Source organism: Lepisma saccharinum, chromosome 3 (assembly GCF_977018435.1).
Source record: "Lepisma saccharinum chromosome 3, izLepSacc3.1, whole genome shotgun sequence".
Taxonomy (NCBI): Eukaryota; Metazoa; Arthropoda; class Insecta; order Zygentoma; family Lepismatidae; genus Lepisma; species Lepisma saccharinum.
In genome coordinates this window covers 15,457,374-15,477,727 of record NC_139231.1, presented here as the reverse complement: position 1 = coordinate 15,477,727, position 20,354 = coordinate 15,457,374, and the positions used below count along the sequence as shown (strand labels likewise).

General features: G+C 35.9%; 1 protein-coding gene across 7 annotated transcripts in view; it reads right to left on the bottom strand.

Annotated features, from left to right (window-relative positions):
* Positions 1 to 20,354, bottom strand: part of Lrch (Leucine-rich-repeats and calponin homology domain protein) — a 238,387-nt gene that overhangs the window by 19,829 nt on the left and 198,204 nt on the right. For 6 of the 7 annotated variants that reach the window (XM_083118325.1, XM_083118328.1, XM_083118321.1 and 3 more), the window contains 5 exons: positions 20,025 to 20,205; positions 17,832 to 17,963; positions 10,670 to 11,089; positions 3,795 to 3,932; positions 758 to 835 (listed from right to left, as the gene is read on the bottom strand). In XM_083118325.1, the coding sequence (XP_082974451.1) occupies positions 758 to 835; positions 3,795 to 3,932; positions 10,670 to 11,089; positions 17,832 to 17,963; positions 20,025 to 20,205 (949 nt within the window). The remainder of the gene's footprint in view (positions 1 to 757; positions 836 to 3,794; positions 3,933 to 10,669; positions 11,090 to 17,831; positions 17,964 to 20,024; positions 20,206 to 20,354) is intronic. The other variant, XM_083118326.1, reaches the window with a different exon arrangement.

Here is a 20,354-nt window from a genome sequence, read left to right as displayed (position 1 = left end):
ATGTACATAAACCTGGTAGAACGTCAAGCAAACAGAATGGTAGCATGCAAGAACATTTTCCAGCCAGTGTAGTGGCACTACAACAGACGAAAGCAAAGTGAGAGAGACCCTTTAAGGGCAGAAGATAGCGACAGCTCGGTGTCCACACAACAAAGCAACTGTTTCTCGACTTATGTCTCACATACATGCTTGTAACCTTAGGAACTTGTCCAGTTTTATACATTTCTATTTTATTAAATGTATTTAGATTTTTTCAAAATAAAGCAGGTGCCTTGAAGTTTTTTTAAAAAAATATTCAGTTATTATTTACATTTTAATATAAATTCTTTGATGGGACTATGCTTTTTCTATATTTCTTCCCTGAAAGCTTTAAAAAGAAAACATTTTGTCTATATTTAAAATATTTTATTTGTAAAAAAATTAATTTCCATGCAATTAAGTCTTTATATTATGACTTTTTACTACAATGAAATCACAAAAAATAAAAAAATAATTTTGCCTTACTACATTGCACTAAAACACTAATGTAGTACAAAAACAGCAAAATATAAACTATTGATCCTTAGATTGTATTACAAACTGAAAGATCATAGTTACTGCTACAGAAGCGATATCACAGTTGTGTAGCTTTTAAATAATAGTAATAAAAATGTCTGTACACTGTGCAAAGTGCATGCAACTACATAAAGTTCACACAAAACAAAAAGAAAAAACAAATAATAAACTGACTGGAAGAAACATGTAACATTTATCTTACCTCTTCAACACCGATCCTTCTGCATGCTTCCAAGAAATTGTCAACATTTCTTCTACATTTTGCCAATGACAATTTTGGCTGCAAGAAAAGAAACAAGCAATTAATTATTTTATTTTCAACATACAGAAAAAAAAGGCTTGCATATCAATTTAACCTTTAGTTGCCAAGAACCTTTTAGTCCGCAAAGAGTGTTACAAAGCCAGAGGTCCTGGGTTCAAATCCTTCATAAATTTCATCACTCATCCCAATTAGCCAAAAGTGGTAGAGAGGTGCCGTAAAATAACCTAATTCAATCAATCATCAATTCATCATATGTTAATACTCTCACACCAGGATGTTTTCAAGTATGCACTTTCATTGAACATGTACTGCTGCACAACAAAAATCCCAGGCCCGTAGCGAGAGGTAGGCAATGGAGGCTGAAGCCTAGGTTGCCATGCACTGAGAGTGCCATTCAAAGCTTGTTTTAAATAAAAAATTAAAAAAGAAGAAAAAAGGTCAAAATATGCAACGGACAAATTTACATTTGGCAGAGATATATTCTGGTAAAATACTGAAGGAATTTTCTGCTTCCCAAAGTAGTAGTAGTAAATACATTTTTAACAATGTTCTTCAGACACTAAGACATGACTGAAATATTCTTAAATATGCTAAACCTTTTATTAAATCAGAAATGCAAAACTACGAATCGTCCAATATATAACCTATATTATTTTTAATGAGCTTTTATTTTTTCCTCATTTCAAAATTTCTAGGAAGGTAACAAAGGGTGCCTGCAGAGGGTTGGAGGGGGGAACTTGCACCCCTCCTGCTGCAATATCTGAGAGTGGGCAGAGGGAAGCAGAACACGCTGCCACAAAGGCTGGTAACTGCAGTCGCGCTGCAGAGACTGGGGTTTTTTGCTGATTTTCATAAAATCATAGAATATATGTTACTAATTCATATGTGGTTTGGTGTTTCCATCTTGCAAATTTGGATATTTTCCAACTAATCTTCAAGCCCTACTTTTTAAAGGAAGCAAATGTCTAAATATGCAGCTTCTTTTTGCATTGCAGTCACCTGGTAACTTACAGAGGTCAATGAACCATTCAATTCTTCAAGCGTCATTTCGAATTTTATATCGGAACGGTAGAATATTGGTTATGGTATCGATAAGTTTTATATCGGTACTTTATCAGTATCAGCCAAGATTTCACATTGGCCCATCCCTAGTCAGTAGAAAAAGCAGGTAATGCCTGTCACCTGTTTTATCGGACAGTAGTTGTATGATGGATTATGCTTGTCACTCATCCACTGTGTGTTAAATGGAAGTTTATTCAGTTATATTAAGAAAATAAATCTAACAAACAGGAACATAAATTTTCCTTTGTGGTCTTAAAGTATGAGGCACATGTTAAAAAAAAAGGGCTGATAATTTTTTACTTGGGACTGGCAACACTGACGAAGCTGCGTGTGTAATCCTCGTGGAAATCCTGGAACCGGGGCGAACCATCACAGCAGATGTGTATTGCCAAACACTGTCTAATCTGTGACGTGCCATCCAGAACCGGCGAAGAGGAATGTTACGGTCTGGAATTTTGCTTATTCATGACAATGCCCGCCCACACACAGCTGAGCATACTGTTGCGACAATTCAAAAATTCCGATGAGAACATTTTAATCACCCACCATACAGTCCCGATCTTGCCCCAAGTGAGTACTTTCTGTTCCTTCACCTCAAAAAGTGGCTTGCTTCTCAACGTTTCAATGATAGTGAAGTTCTCAAGACATCAGTTCTCGACTGGCTGAGATCCCAGGTGGGAGATTTCTATGCAGAGGGTCTACGTAAACTTGTTCCAACGGTACCAAAATGCTTGGAGCGTCATGGTGACTATGTAGAAAAATAGCCAGGGAATGCACTTGTATAGCACCAAAATAAAAATTTTCTCACTTTATTCTCTGTAATAACCAATCGGCCCTTTTTCTTGGTCCCAAAACACGGTTGCCATGATTTGGCGGGGATTTTCTATTACAACAGCCATTTCAACTTCCTGCTACTCGCACGTACGCACCTCCACACTGAGAAATATACCTCTGTTGCAGGCACATAATACTAAAGAATGCTTCCGTGCATGCGCAGCTTCGTCAGTGTTGCCAGTCCCAAGTAAAAAATTATCGGCCCCCCCCTTTTTTTTTTTTTTTTTTTTTACATGTGCCTTGTAGTTGATACATGTCAAACAACACAACCTGGGAAGGGCCTCTCTGATGGCATAGTGGTTGCCTTGCAATCAAAGGGTCCTGGGGCACAGTGGTTTAGATCCCACTGTAGGTCCAGTCTATATTAGCCTATCTGAGCATAAAGGAGACTAGAAATAAATCAAGTTTCTCACGAATTGCAACAACTTCAAAGACAAATTCAAAAATCTATTGTTAAATAAACAATATCTGTGTTCCAGCACTCACGAATAGTAGCTCTCACTTCTGAACCAACTTCCTAAAACAAGTATTTTCATTTTTCGTTTTGCTTATTTACTTACCCCTTACATGTTGCCAACCCTTGATTATATTTTGTTCTTTCTCGAGCATTAAATATATATATATATACACAATTTGTATTTGACTTGCATATATGACACCAAGCACAATCACATTTATTAATTTGTGTATCCTTTGTGTTTAATTTTTTTTCCTTTTTTGTGTGTAAGTGAGCCTTTGTCCTTACTTTGTATTTGTTCATTTTGTGTTTCATTTTTTCCCCTCTTTTTTGTTAATTGTATTTAGTATGTAGTATATGTATCCATTGGGGTTAGGTGGCAGAACAGCTGCATGCTGAACCTTGCCCTTTAGTAAAGAAAAATTAAAATTGAAATTGGAACAGGCATGTGATGGGATTATTTGGGGTGTCTGGCGGCAGTCACAGTAAGCTCAGAAGTAGCATGTAAACGATATTTGCATCCCCCAAAGTTTTGTGCCCCGAGTCTAATTGCAAATCATAAGAAACCAAATTTACATCTTGATGAAAATGTGGAACCAAAAGAGAAATACAACTAATATTCACCATTGCAGGAGAAGGAACATGAATACTGGCCACTGAACGAGGTCTGACATGGTTAGCTAAATGGCACAACACCACTCCATCCATCAAGGCAGATGACACGTCATCCGGAAGAGACATCTTCAACCTTGTTTCAATATGCTGCAAAGAGAGAACAAATATAATGAACACACAATGCATATTGAAACTTCATAATTGAAGGTCTCGGGTGCAAAACATGGCAAGTGATATTTTGGTCTTTTTTGAGTTACAAAGTAAAATGTGCTATTCTTCAATTTTCAAGTGAAATTGCCATGTCATACAATTTGCATTGGACTCTGTGAATCCTTCTGAAATTTGTAAACACAACACGAAAACAACTTATTTACAGTATAGCTTCTAATAACCTATTTTTTTTAATGAACTCTGAAATGATCAAAATGTCACTTACCATGTTTTACACCCGAGCCCTTCAATTAATTCTATCTAGGGCTGAGCTGATATCGATACTGATTGGTGAATATTTGTAGTAGGGACAGAACAGATTAATCATCACTTGGGCCAAGCAGATGTGGTTTTGGTGTTGCAAATTATTGGTTGGAATGTAATCAGTAGGGAACAGATTTTAAGATGCAGCACCTTTCCAAAAATATAGCTGTTTTCATACTGATCGTTTGAGAAATCAAGTAAAATGAACACAACTTGTTGCACCTTTTCACGAGATCAGCAAATTTGTCCTTTTACCCCCTCTTTGATGCTTCAGCACCTTTTCCTTCCTTTTATTTCATGATTTGTTAAAAAAATTGGACAGAAAAATAAATTATTTTCACTCTTCTTGAGCAGCTACATGAAACCCTATAGTCTCATTTTGTAGAACAGAACGAGTGCTATAAATTGGTGTAATATAATCATTGCTATTCGCCATCATTGTCATCCGGAAGAGACATCACGTGGCCGCGGTGGCTCAGTCGGTAACGCGTCTGACTACCATGCTCAAGGTCCCGGGTTCGATCCCCGGCCGGTTCAAATCCGGGAACTTTTCTAACGATGGAAGCGGCCCCGGTGCCCACCCAGCGTCGAATAACATGGGTACCTGGGGGAAACCCTGGGGGGTAAAGGCGGTCAGGGGCATGATGCTGATCACATCACCCCCACTCATGACCGGATCAAGAAAGTGTGGGGCGTTACCCCCACACCCCCTATACGCCTTCACGGCGTGGTGCTAAGCACAGGGGAGCACTTTACTTTTACTTTTTTATAATCATTGCAGCCCCAATAGTTCCCAAGATAATGTAGCAAAACCCGCGAGAGAAAACACAAACTTCGACAAAATCTATTTGGCAGAACCACAGTTCTCTATGCAGTCTGCGCATATTATACAGTATACAGCAAGCACAGAAAAAGAGCATTGAATAAAGGCATTTTATCAGCACCTTTTTGAAAACATTTTCAGAACCTTTTGCTTTCCCATTCCCGACCATAATATTGCACCTTAAAATCCCTTCCCTAGTAATCAGTGATACCAGCAGGTAATTCTCTAGTGTCAAGAGCGTTTTGTGGAGTCCACTTTTGTGGCTCTAAATATTCTGGAAATCATGCAAAATGTATAATTTTCTTTATTTTTACAATAACATTGTGGAGAAAAATTAAGTTGGTGATTAAATGAGTACCTCATGTGAAATCAATCATATTTTAAAGCAAATCTCTGATATAGTTGCAATGGAAATTTTTTACATAACAGTGGAACCTCAATTTCACATTTTTCAGGAAACTAAGCTGAAAAAAAACTTAAATTGCAGGAAAATGTAAAAATCGAGCAAAAATTTATAACATTTTGCTATGTTGGGACCAACAAGACTGAATGTATAAAGCAAGAAAATGAAAAATTAGGGTTCTACTGTATATTGCTTTATTAAGGAGGCAAGATTTAACTTGGAGCTATTCTGCCACCATATGCTTGTCATTGTAATACAGTTGTGTTAATAAGATGCACATAGAGCAGTAAATAAATATTCTGTCACAATTTGAGAGTTATCCATATCTGTGAGAATCAGTGTGATTGATTGATTGAGTTGGTGTTTTAAGTTCACTTTATGCAAAGGAAGGTTAATCGGGACTGGACCTACAGTTTAAAATGGGATCCAAACCACTATGTGCCTCCACCGGGTATCAAACCTGGGACCCCTTGATTACAAGGCGATGATGCTACCACTGTGCATTCGGGGAGCCCCACCCCAAGAATCAATATGATAAGGGTTGAAAGTGGTATCATCACACTATTGGTATTGGTTGATATAGGAATATCAGCATGTTGGTAAAACTTGATAATTTCAACAATCAATTTCTATGGTTAGATGGTTATGAAATTTGAACTGATATCAATAAAGCACAAACATATAATTTGCCTATCAAGGATGTATTTAGGGAGGGGGTCCTGGGGGGTTCGGATAAAATATGAACCAGGAACTTTACTTTTCATCAACTGGATCCTTTTTTATATTCAATAAATATTCAATTCTTTATCTATTTGACACTAATTTCATTGACAGGGAAGTTTTTTTTTTTTTTTTTTTTTTTTAAATCTTGCCGACCTTAACTGCACGTAAGCTAGATAATGAATACGCGTTGTTACATCAATATTCTTATACCGTCCTTTTATAAATATAAATAATAAAATATAATATTAATTAACTTGCATATTTTAATTAGTACTATTTTAACTAACTTAATATAATCATAATTATTTTAGTTTAAACATTATCATTATTATTTTGAGACACTTGGTTCGGACCTCCCCCCCTCCCCCGAAACATATATCTAGATACTTGCCCGACTATTAACAAATATTTGGTTATCAGCATTTGTAAATTTCATGTTGATATCAGTTCAAATGTAATCAAACCCATCCTTTAAATATGCTGATACATTATTGAATAATGGGATAAGTAAATACTAATTTCTAATACACAGCAAGATTGCTTTATCACTAGGATGACACAATCACTGTATATATGCTTTGAAATATAATTAACTTTCTCTGCTAACAGATCTCTCCTGTATCATGAATAATTGGATTGGTTGGTTTATATATTTGTAACATCATGCAAACATCAACATTTCCATAACTTTGACCTTGATTCATGGGTGCTAGCAGTAACTGATTGATGAATGATTTGGTTTATTTTACTTCACTTTTTCCTGCCACTTTTGGCTAATAGGAAAGATGAGTGATGGATGATATGAAGAAACTGATGGAAGGGTTACTCACAAAGAATAACCAGGCCAGTATTTGAACCTGGTGCTAGCAGTAGTGTGGAATCTCAGTGGTGAGGGGAGCTTTAGAACAGGAAAAGGGAATGCTGAAACATGGCTTTTCACAGGTGATGCAAAATTTAGGAGGAGTGTGTTTACTTTAAAATTGTAACAATTCAAACTAGATCACATCTATAAATTTTCCATCAGAACTATATTACAGCAATCTACCAGTTTTGCTTTAAAATATATATCTAATTGTCCATGAGATAGTCATTTAATCACAAAATTAATTCCTTACCACAATGTTGTAAAAATAATGAAAGTTATGCGTTTTGCATAATTTCCAGGATATTTAGACTACATGAAAGTATTCCATGGTATTTTCGAGGACCCCATAGAAGTATCAGGTGGATTTGTAATTTAATTCCAATTGATACTTTCTGATTGGCATTAGCTGTTTCCAATGCCACTGGCATCAGCTGAGCCATGAAAACCCTTGGATTAATTTACAGATTTACAGATATCATACATGTTTCTGCTCTCAAAACCTACTTTACAATGTGCGTTGTACCTATTCTTGAATATGGTTCCTGTATTTGGTCAATGGCCTGTGATAGCAATATAAAGAGAGCAGACAAAGTAGTACATTTTTATCACAATAGTCAAGCATAGATGTCCGACCCTTGCAAACCTTAGCAAACACGAAATTCTATGCACTCTACAAACTGACAATCTTTCTCTTTGCGTTCAAGTTTAGGATGTAACATTTCTTTACAGAATTATGATTGGACAACTTTTTACTAATGAACTCTTGCCATTTCTTCACAAACGAATCCCACGTACCAACAGCAAATGCAACAACTTCTTTTACACAAAAGTTTCAAGACTATCCCTAGAACAAAGATCACTTCCGTATAGGCTACAAACCAGGTACAATTCATTAAACAATCCACCAGGCTTCTTCCATCTATCCAAGCAGGCCTTCAGAACTGCGTGCATGAAGCAGCTGAAGAGCAATTAATATTTGTTGTGCCCTAGTTGATATTGTTTTATTCTTGTTATATATGTGTGTTTGTGTGCCTGTGCTTCTCATTTGTTAATTTCTTTTTTCCTCTGTCGATATCCTGATATAAAATGGATTTTATCTGTATTCAGGATTTTTCAAATAAATAAAAAAAAACAGCAGCCCTAATTATTATTTGAAATAACAACATACCTGGGAAGAAGATTAATTTTTGGCTTATTAAACTACTATTAATAGTGATTCCCATACCAAACAACTTTGCTGGTGTACCATAAAAAGAAAGTAGTCAACAGGGGCATCAGGGAAGGCGACCAGGGTAAACATAGAAATTGAAAAAAAAAGGGGGGGGGGCATCCTCAGTATAAAAAGTACCCGGAATTTGGCTGGTAAAAGTCCCACATTGGTGGTATCGAGAATTCATTTTGTCCGTAGGATGGCAGCACTGTACTGAATGACCACACAGAGGGGTAGAGAGAGAGTAATCTATCCATCAGTTTGTGCACAGCAGCTGTTTATGTTAGTTGTGTTGACGAGTATCCTGCGATTTGCAGAATGGAGACAAATATCGAGCAAATAATTTGTTTGAAATTTTGTGTTGCCAACGGACTGTCGCATGCTGAATCGTTGAAAATCTACAAAAGGCCTTTGGTGATTCATGTCTGTCGAAAACACAAGTGTATGCATGGTACAAGGCTTTCAAAGAAGGCAGAGAAGTTGTTGCTGATTTGCCCCATTCTGGTCGATCTTCCACGTCAACGACTGACGAAAACATTGGAGTAATCAAAACAATGGTGCTTAAAAACCCGCGTGTGAGTGTGAGAGAGGTGGCTCGTAAGCTTGGCATATCACACATGTCCGTTCACAAAATTTTGACTGATGTGTTAGGCATGAAATGTGTTGCGGCACGACTTGTTCCGAAGGAGCTGAATTTCCTGCAAAAAAGCACATCCCAGGGATGTTGCTCAAGACATGATTTTGTGAGCCTCTAGTGACTCAACATTCATGAAACGCATCATAACTGGTGATGAGACATGGGTGTATGAGTATGACATGCAAACAGGTCAACAATCTTTGGAATGGCACTTCGAAAATGAACCAAACCCCAAAAAAACACACCAAAGTCGCTCAAAAATTGAGGTCATGCTCATTGTTTTCTTTGATTTTCGTGGTCTTGTGCACTCAGAATTCCTTCCAGAGGGACAAACTGTGAATAAAGAGTTTTATGTGACCATTATGAGGCATCTGCATGAGAATGTTCGCCGGGAAAGACCAGAGTTATGGAAAAATAATTCTTGGATTTTGCACTACGATAATGCATTGTCGCACACGTCGACTCTTGTTTGCAAGTTTTTGGCCAAAAACTCAACACATGTCCTTGCCCAAGCCCCATATTCTCCAGATATGGCTCAGTGTGATCTTTTTCTCTTTCCGCGACTCAAGTTACCACTTCGGGGAAGGCATCTTGAATCAATTGAATCCAATAAAGGAAATTCGCAGAAGGAACTAAGGGCGATACAGTCTTCTGCATTTGAAAAGTGTTTTGAAGACTGGGTTAAGCATTGGCATATGTGTGTTGCATCTGATGGGCCTATTTTGAAGGTGACAAAATAAATGTTCATGATTAACCACGTATCTTGCATTTTATTCACAAATTCCGTATACCTTTTGTATGTAGTAGTATTTTCCAAGTATACAGGTTGTTTGATTGGTTTATTTTACTTTGGTTTTCTGCCATTTTAGCTAATCGTGAAGATGAGGATGATGAGTGCATGCTGTGCTCACTCCACCACAGAGGTCAGCAAGTATTCAGACACCTCAGTGGCAAAGAAGGGAGGAAGCATCTGTAGCTGTTAATGGAATCAATCCAGCACTTGCCTGGAGTGGGTGAAAAAAATCACTGAGAAACTGACCAGTCACAAACAACAAATACATGACTTCAAGATGAAATTGCACACTACACTGAAGTATTACTTTCTTTTCGATTGGGTGACATACACCTGAGATTCTCCCAAACATGACTCTATGAATGCCCAAGTAATGCAATTTGCATTTTGTTGACCTTAACTGGGTATGTGCCAGATTAAAAAATGGCTCACGTTTTGGCTCCAAGAAAAAAAGTTCCAGTTGAGATTCTCTGTGCAATTGGATTGGTAGAACTACAGAAAATGGCATTATAGCAAACTGCAAAAATCTAGCATAAAGGTAAAGTAAAGTTCCACATGCATATAGCACCGTGCCATGAAGGCACATATAGGGAATGTGGGAGTAGGGCCACACACATCATCAACCTCGGCCATTTTGGAGGTGATGTGATCAGCACCACATTCTGGCTGCCTTTACCTCCCCAGGGATACCCCAGGTACCCACTGATTTGAGGCTGTGTGAGCCCCAGAGTTGCTTTATGCAGGGACAATGCCAGAAAAATTCTGACCTTAGATCAACCTTGCCTAGAAACTTGCTGTTTACAATTTGGGGATGGAGCATCAGTAGACAATATGCTGTGAAGGCAGTATCCAGGGGTTCAAGAAGACAAAATCATACTAAACAAATGCAGCTCGCACACTCAAACACCACCTTTAACACCTGAAAAAAAAAAAATATAAACAATTACATCTCTTACATTTTTTAATTGACTAATAAGTTCCGCCTCTTCCCTTGCTTTCTCATACTCTCTCCTCATAGTAAAGTTCAATTTCACTGGCGAGACCTCCCTGCTCCACAAAGAACTTTTACCAGTCCTGGATTTTACATTGGCACTACCACTGTTGTTCACAATTTTGTTGTTCACTGAACCAGTACTAGATGAAGGAACCGAATTGACATATTTCATAGACGTTGTAACAAGTTTTGGACTAGAAACTGCAGTCGTAGGAATGATAGTGGGCGAAGATTTGCTATACGACACTGACTTCACAGGCGAACTTCGTGGTCTGTAACCCACAGAGCCATTGTTTTCATAATCAGGAGCGTCACTTCCGTTAACCAGTGTGTTAGACGACGTGCTTCCAGATCCACTGGAACTAACAGAGCTGGTACGTGACTAAAAAGAAAATATTTTAGTAATTAACATGAAATTTATGAAATTAATAACAATAAAACTATATATTGTACTTCAACTGGCTGGTAATACAAATCATGTCTTTTGGAAAGGAGCCTGATGCATCCAAGTGCACATTCACATTAAGTCTAAACTGACATGATTTTTTTTTCTGATAATACAGGGTGTCTACCAAAATAACAAATCCAAAATTCTTGACTTTTCCATGACTTTTCTTGACAATTTTTTCCTTTTTCTTGCCCATCAATGAATTATTCTTGACCGTTTTTCCTTTTCTTAACATTTATTTAATTGCCCCAACTCAATTTTTTCAACGAAAAACCACTACCACAAGGACGATTAAGATGAAAATTGAATCAGTACTTTAACAAGAGATTTAGACTTGTTTAATTCTTAATGCATTTAAAATTTAATGCTTCAGACATCATCCTGGAATGGGGAATGGACACATTACTTTATTAAATATTTTTACGAAACTTCATGCATCAAGAATGTAATTCTTAAGAAACAAAGTGAACAAATCTTCAACTCAATACAATTTTAGATTTCCAAATATTCAATTTCATCAAATCCCAGTACAGGTACATAATAACAATGTGCATTCACTATATTGTAAAAAATATTAAAAAATTCGTGACCACAAACATAATTTCTTGACCTACCTGTTGATTTCTTGACTTTTTCTTGACATTCTTGACTGGTAGACAGACACCCTGTAATATTACTCTTACCGAATCCTACTGAGAGCCAGTAGATACTCGTTAATATAATTAATTTCATTTCACTCTCTACACGTATGCATTTGCTACAACATATGTGATGCACTACAACTTTACTATATGCTTCAAAATAATAATAAAAAATGTGTAAAGTACCAAAACATTGTTAGAAATGCACGATGTATTCTGACATTCATTTTTTTAAAGTAGAAATAAACCACGAATATCCAGTTATGATTAACCTTTACACTCCCAAGCAGGTTTATGGAAGTACCCCTGTTCTTGCCCAGGCTTCTCGAACACTCTTTGGAGAAAAATTGTTATAACTCTGGCACTATGGGAGCAATCTGCTTCGGATAACTTTTGTTTTGCAGCTAAAACATCAGAGCATGAAACCGTGTACAATTCAGAATGCCGGACCGAGGAAGGGGGGTTTGGCGGGTGCGACCCCCAAATTTCAATGAAAAAAAAAACATGAAAATCTGGAGTTTGGCCCCTCTTATCCTGCTATTTTGGGGAGAAGGCGCTAACCTTAGTATTCTTTTCAAAGAATGGACATTTCCAAAGAGAATGAAACATGTTTCATGTTCCTGGGTGCCATACAAGTTGAATAATGAGCCAAAATGTGAATCTCTGTTCGGAAATGTGGCATGGATATGTTGCGGAGGGGAGGGGGAAGTTGGTCATCAATGTGAATTTCCCAGGCTTGCTCCAGACCTGTGTCAGAGTTTCCACCCAAACAAAAGAGTATGAAGGTCCAAAATGCACATTGATTTCATAATCAGCACCATGATACCATATGGTATCTTTGGGGCAGTACGACCTTACTGTGATGATACCATATGGTATCATTGGGAGAGTAAAGGTTAATCTATCATATTAGTTATGAAGTTTTGCACTAATATATATTGAATTCGAAGACTAAAAAACTACAATTACTCAATATGTTATTCTGTAAGATTATTTTCTTGGATGTTGTACCATTGTGCAAACAAGATAATATCTTGATATTTGCATATTATCATAGGATATCTAAATTCCTTAATAATTCATGCAATGAAGTACTTATTAAAAAACTGATTACAATATATTAACAATCTCTAAAAGTACAATATTTATACAACAAATATAAATCTCTATTTAGTAGAAACAAAGAAACAATTATACTACTTAATTAAACACACAAAATCAGCAAAATTTATATCTGGAAGTAAATTGAATACATAGTTCTTTATCTTACATAACCACTTATTTCTACACACAATAATTCAAGTATGAGAGAAATTGGTTAATTCATATCTCACACAGATTTATTATTGTACAAATGTTACATATTTGCAAACTACATATGATAATGCTCAGAAATACAGGTGCAGAAACTGAATGACAAGGAATTTCAAGTTTCTAGAACACCATTATCACCTTTACTGTTAATATTAACACAGAACTGGAAACCGAACACTCTTGGTCAGGAACTGGCTTGTTCGTAAGTGTTCTAATCACATTCAGTGCGACACTTCATTGGAACATATGTGTGCCTACAATGAATGGGGATTGTATGATATTTTGAGACTTAATTATCAGCAACCATTTACAAAATAACCTACAGGTGATAGCATTGATCACAGTTATGTCATTATATGAGTGATAACACCATTAAGCCTTGTTTTCATGATAACCAAAAACTAAATATGCTGACTTAGGCAGAATTTATTTTATTTTAAAACATAAACTAAACGTTACGTTTCAACCTTCTAGCAAGGTTCTTCTTTGTACCAAATACAAATGAAATAAGGTACAAAACAGGAAGATATATAAATACACAAAAATCACTCCCCTCCAGACACAAGATTATTAGAAAGTTGTTTATCTGGTACATTCCTTTCCAGGTGTTCTTATCAACTGTTGTTTCACCCGACAGCCGATGTACATAAAGATTTCCTTTCATCTGGAACGTGGTTGGACTCCTTATCTCACGTAACATTTAATTCATGTTTTAAAATAAAATAAATTCTGCCTTAGTCAGCATATTGTGTTTTTATTATATCAGTGTAATGACTGCCACCTTGGTGGCTGAGTGCAGTAAGTGTTGGTCTTGTGATCCTGATGTGAGCATGGGTGGGTGGCCCTTCATCAATATTCGATCTAATCATCATTCATTCTCTTCATCTCAATAGCCTAAAGAGGCAGAAAAGTGCCATAAAATAAGATAAATTTTAAAAATCAAAGATAGGATTGGATGATTTTTGGAAAACAATATTATATTAGGATTTTTAAGTTAGTGTGAAAATATTTTGTGCAAATACACCTGTCATTAGCAAACGCGACACAGCTATCACTTGCACACACACACACACACATGTAGTGTAGGATTTGTATCGGAACGTTTCAGTTGGATTTTATTTACCGATACCGGCTGATACATTTGGTATTTTGCAAGGTCTGCAAAAATGCTGTGCAACACTTGTGCGGAGTCTAATTCTCCTGAAAATTAGGCAAAATTCAAAGTTTTCTTACATTTTGCGCCAATATTGTGTACAAAAAACTGTAAATTGTGATTATCTGATGTAATTGAATATTTTGAAGCAAAATTCTGATGAATTGATGCTTATAATTGGAATACAATACTTGCACACTAATATTAATCAATAGGCCTCCCCAATGGCGCAGTGGTAGCATCGTCGCCTTGTAATCAAGGGGTCCCAGATTCGATACCCAGTAGAGGCACATAGTGGTTTTGGATCCCACTTTAAACTGTAGGCCCAGTCCCGATTAGCGTTACTGTGCATAAAGTGGACTTAAAACACCAAATCAATCAATCAATATTTTGAACAACTTTTAATTATTACAATTTTGACCATCGGTATTGGCAAGAATCATTAAGAGTATCGGCATCAGTTCTAAGTAGTATCTGCTCAGTCCAAAATGGTTGCTTTAAATTACAGGCTATTTATAGATACAGTGGACCAGTGAAAATATCAGTAATTCTACTGACAAAGCGACACACCTATATCAGCAGTACTTCACAACCGGTCACAACATATTAACCTTAAGACAACGGAGCCTCACACACATGGATAGCCTATCTGGACAGGAACTTTTCAAGCACGTACTTTTCAAACTTGCTGTTTGTTTGCTTTTCAAACAATATCATGGATTTTAGCAGAGGTGAAGTTTATACATTGAACCTCCCAATGATGGAAGTTTTAAAGGTAGAAGAAAAATATATTTTTTTAAAAAAATGGTATTGAGCATGCACCTGAAACCTCCACAATAAACTAAAGTGACTGGTACATTCCTAAAAGAGTGTAAAGTATAGTTTAAAATAGGCAGATAGTTCTTGGGGGAGGGGGGAGGAAATAAAAATGTATAAGAGTGGCAGTCTTGCCAGCTTACAGAAACAATTTCTGGAATTTCACTTCAATTCAATTATCAGTCCTATGGGCAATGGATGGCCCAAATATGGAGGGAAGCAGGACAAAAGAACACTCTTTGAGGATATGTAATGCCCATCCCCCTCTTGAGGGAAAAATGGGGAAATTATACATTTTCAAGTCCTAATCTTAGAAAAATTTTGAAAATTGGGCATATTCCGTATGAGCTGTGGTAACTCAGTCATTAGGGCATCTGACTACCATGCAAAGAGACATGGGTTTGATCCTCCACGGGAGAGAACCGGGATTTTTTCCACCTGTTCAAGGTGCAGTGCCCACCCAGCATCGTATAAAGTGAGTGCCTGGAGGAAACTCTGGGGAGTAAAGGCAGCCAGGGGCATTGCATAATGCTGATCACATCACCCCCACCTTCGGCCGTGATTAAGCAAATGTGGGGAGCACTTTACTTTTTGATCCCCCTGGACCCCTAATTGTCACATGTTGTTGAAGTGTTCTTTTGTTCTCATTATTATATGTAGAAGTGAAATATACAAATAGTTGAGGAGTTGTACCCCATTTTATAAGATCTATCCCACAATACTGAGAGGGAAACAAAGAACTTTTTCAGACTTTGCTTGTTAATAATACTAATAACAATGGATATACTGGTTTGTAATTTGAGTATGTGACACCCTCATTTGTATACAAATGAACAAAGATAAACTAAAATATCATGTGTAGTTTCCAAGATATGGCAAGTTAATTGCTGGGAAGCAGACTTCCCAGTCGTCCTCAACGGGTTTCCACACTTGAGAAGCCACCAGCTTCCTGTCCAGCGACGAAAAATTAATATTCACTTTCTAACATCAAATGATTCTTCTTGTGCCAAGCATGCAACTTATGTGGGTCAAAAGTTGAAGGATATGACTTGTGAAAATGCTGTTAGTTAAATAAGCTATGCTGATATACATGACAAGATGCTAAGCTCAAAGCAGCAACAGATGATCTGTTTGATAAGCCTGTATCACATGCAATGACTGAAAAGTGCAAATTCCCTTATAAAAAATTTCATGCACATGCATCCCTCCCTTCCTGCCTCTCAATTGCATCATACAAACAAACATACAAGTCATACACATACACACATGTTAGGTTAATGCATATTGTTTCCTTAAGTAATGCTACAACTAAAGTATCTCCACAATAAATATCCTTTAATTACATTTCTCTAATTTGTATGTATGAAATTCCTTGTCATTCACTCAATCCAACCATTATGAATGGCATCATAATAGATTTTTTTTAATATTTTTTACACTCTTACCTTTAAAAATTTAAAAAAAATGTACAAAGGAAGATTAACAGTTGTGGCATTTTGTAAGTGATTTTGCTGTTACCAACTGGCATGGTAAGGAAAATGAGGAATACAGTACTAACTGGCATAGTATTGAGTAGTGCCACCTTTTCATTTTCGTTTCTTCCATGTGATGAAATTTTCAAAATGCTTTCAATACATTACAAGCAATTTATTTCTTATGTTTATGCTTTGTTTTCAAGCAGGATCTATCTCAGTCATTCCAAAAAATGTCTCATGAAATTTCAGTTTTTATTTTCCACTAAAAATCTGTGTTCATTTGTACTTTAAGGTTTAACGCAAAAATTGGTGTCATTAATTTATAATCTATGTCGTTTTAAAATTATTTCCAAATTTACAAGTTCTCATACTGAATAAAGTATTGTAAAATTTTATAAAAAAACAAAATAAATTTTAGTCGTGGGTATGTGAGAAATAAGCAAATATCTTTGATTTCGGTGTGACCTTAATCACACAATATCACTGAATAGTATTACAAAATCACTTATATTTACATGTTCACATTCACAGAACAAAAATTGCTCTTTTTGGCTTTTGCAATTTTTCATGTAAATGTGTCAAATTTAGTGTTATTTTGTGAAAACGGAAATAAATGAGTTTTTTTTCTCTTTGGTTCTGAAACACTTGCTCCTTAATGCTTCTAATCATATTATTAACATATTTTATTTACTTTATGTAACTTTTCAGTGTAATTACTATAATAAAAATTTCAGGTTCCTTACAACAGGCTTACTGCATAACAAAAATAATTAAAATATCTAGATATTTGGGAGTGAATCTGCGTAGTCAAATGGTTAAGAGCTGTCAGTGTTGGTGCAAGAGGGGAGCACCCAAAATTTCAGCATTGATCCAGCATCATGAGGACAATTAGGAAATTACTTGAAAAGAAGAAGTAGAAGGCTCCAGTCTCGAAATCCAGAAAACAGCAGCAATAGGAATTGATGTGCTGATCACATATCACCCAATGAAAAAGCTGCTCCAGCAGGCCTCTGCTCTCAGAGAACTGTTGAATCGTTAGGTTCAGGTTACTATTATTATTATTATTATTGGTTCTGCAGAGATTCAGGTTTTCAGAATTTGGAATGGTAGCAAGGTTCTTCTACATGAGACACTTCCGAAAATATGTTGCTGAGGAATGCAGAGTCCCATGAAACTTCAAAAGTTGAGAAAATGTTCTTGCTACATTACCAATCTAAAAGGCATGCACAAGTACCATATTTCTGAGCATCACTGTGTAACTTTTTCCTTTTACGTACTTTCACAAATGAAATTACAGCTTCCTTTTGCAGGGTCTTCATTTTCTCCTCGTCCAATCTCTTTTGGATAAGCTGAGCTTCTATTCTGTGCTGCTGTATCACAGCCTCATGCTTAATCCTAAACTCCTCCTCCTAAAATAATTAGCGAAACATGCCAAAAGAATAATAATAAGCAAGTAAGCATACATTCACTAGCTTTGTTCGAGTAAGCAAGGGTTGTTCGGAGTGAAGAGTGTGCCATAGCAACGTTTGCAAATACACAGAATAAATAAATAGCGGGGAGGACTTGCATTATGCTAAGGGTATTAACATCCAAAGCTGAAACAATCAAGCAAAAACAGATCTTGTCTTGCAAAGAAATATATTTATTTGGGTATTCTAGGAACTTTTTTTTAAAATTCTGAACCATTAAGAAAATTTTGGCACTTTGTTTAATCTAGCACATTCTAGACACTACGCTTCTGATGAACTTTTAAAACTTGAAGCATAAAACATATTTTAAACATACATTTTTTTAAACAGTAATAATGAAAAAATGTAAATTTTGTACTACTTTAATATGATGGATCCTCTGAACTAATAATGCTAGTCAGTCACAAATAAAAAGGGGTTTTTCAAAGAATTTAAATTTGGAACTCAAGAGTGTGCAAAGGTATTCAGCCAACTTGCATCAATCATAAGCATGCAACTAACATTGAAATACTACATACAGAACTTGGTGCAATATTGTGCGCTTACAGGCTCAGTACTCAAGCATGCTTTAAGTGTTCAAATGTGTACTCAATCTACAGATACTATTTGTACTCATGCATTTCGTGCTACATGGTTAGATGTGAACAACAAATATTAAAAACATTTCCTTGCAAATATTTAAATACTATAGTGAAAAAGGAATGGATAATTACTTCATTCAATTAAATTAAACAAAAATAAAAATAATAAAATAAATAAAAAAGAATTAAGTTTATTTGATGTAAATTTTTGCGATTCTTTACTGAAGAAACTGAAATCTCATCACTCGATACAAAATCACTTTCAATTTCTCATGATATCACAGGAGTAGCAGATGCAATTTGAGGCTTTGGAATATAGTGTCCACCTGGGCTGAGTTGATACCACTTTGAACCGATACCCTACTGATGCCGATACTCTTAGTGATACCGATACCAATGTCTGACAATTGTAACATTAAAAGTTCATCAAAATATTTATTTATATTAGTGTGTGAGTATTCCACTCCAATTATAAGCATCAATGCGCTAGAGTTTTGCTTCAAAATATTCAAGAATTACGTCAGAATGTTAAATTACCTGTTATGTAATCACAAAATACAGTTTTTCACACAATATTGGTGCAAATAAAAACAAACACACTTCTCTTAATTTCTAGGATAATGAGACTCCGCAAAAGTGTTGAGAGACATTTTTATGGATACCATGAATACCAAAATGCTAGAAAAGTATCAGCTGGTATTGGTAAATAAAATCCAACCGATACTTACCCCTACAGAAAACATACATCGGCATCAATTACTGTCCAACCCTAGTGTACACATTTGGTATCAAACCTCAAGAATTTCTTTCATTTCTTTAAAAGGGTGCCACAGGAGGAATATAATATAATAAGAATTTTGTTGTTACATTTACCAGAAAAGCAGGTTGCAACATATGCTGAAGATCTCGTTAGTTTTTTTAGTTTTTTTAAAAAAAACTTGAAAATAGAATGAATCACGGACAAGCCATAATTAGGTTTGCATAAATGAAAAATGTAGTGCACTGCAGCAAATTACAGTGTAATTGCAAGTACAAAAACTCATGGATGTTTAGATGTGTGCAGTGCCCTTTAGATACAGGAGAAGTTTCATCATCAGTATATGCTTTTCCGGAATGATATTTCAATGCATTAGGTTGTAGTAATAAAAAAAAAATCAATGAAATATCAAAAACAACATTCACTAGCATTTACAATATGCACAAAACTTTCGAACAATTATAACTGAAATTTTCTGTTTGCCTTCTCTTACTCACAACACAAATGCACATGCGCATAAATGAAAATACATTTTATGTAAAGAAAAGGGCCATGCTTACGTGAAATGAACTGCACATAAACGTTTCTTACTTTCCTAATCTACCTAAAGATTAAATGTTTCATATACAAACCATAAAAGTAATGATGGAAATATTCACTCACCACAGTACTATGATTGGATGAACCATTTGCTGAATTCGTCCGAGAATAAGGTGACGAATCGAACTTGAACACTCCACTGTTTGTGGGTGTCGTTGAACTATCACTGCTACTAGATTGCCGCGGTCGATAAATGCTTCCCTCCTGTGCTCTTTGTTGCTGCTTCAGGGCTTCTTTGTATTCCCTGCAATTCATGAACACAACATCACATGCAAGCACTTTCAACGCAAATTTGAAACAAATTAGATTTAAAGTCACTTTTTCTCTAGACATGCTACAGTTTTGGAAGCTGCAAGTTTTATATACTAGGAAAAATTATGCAAAGCAAAGTAT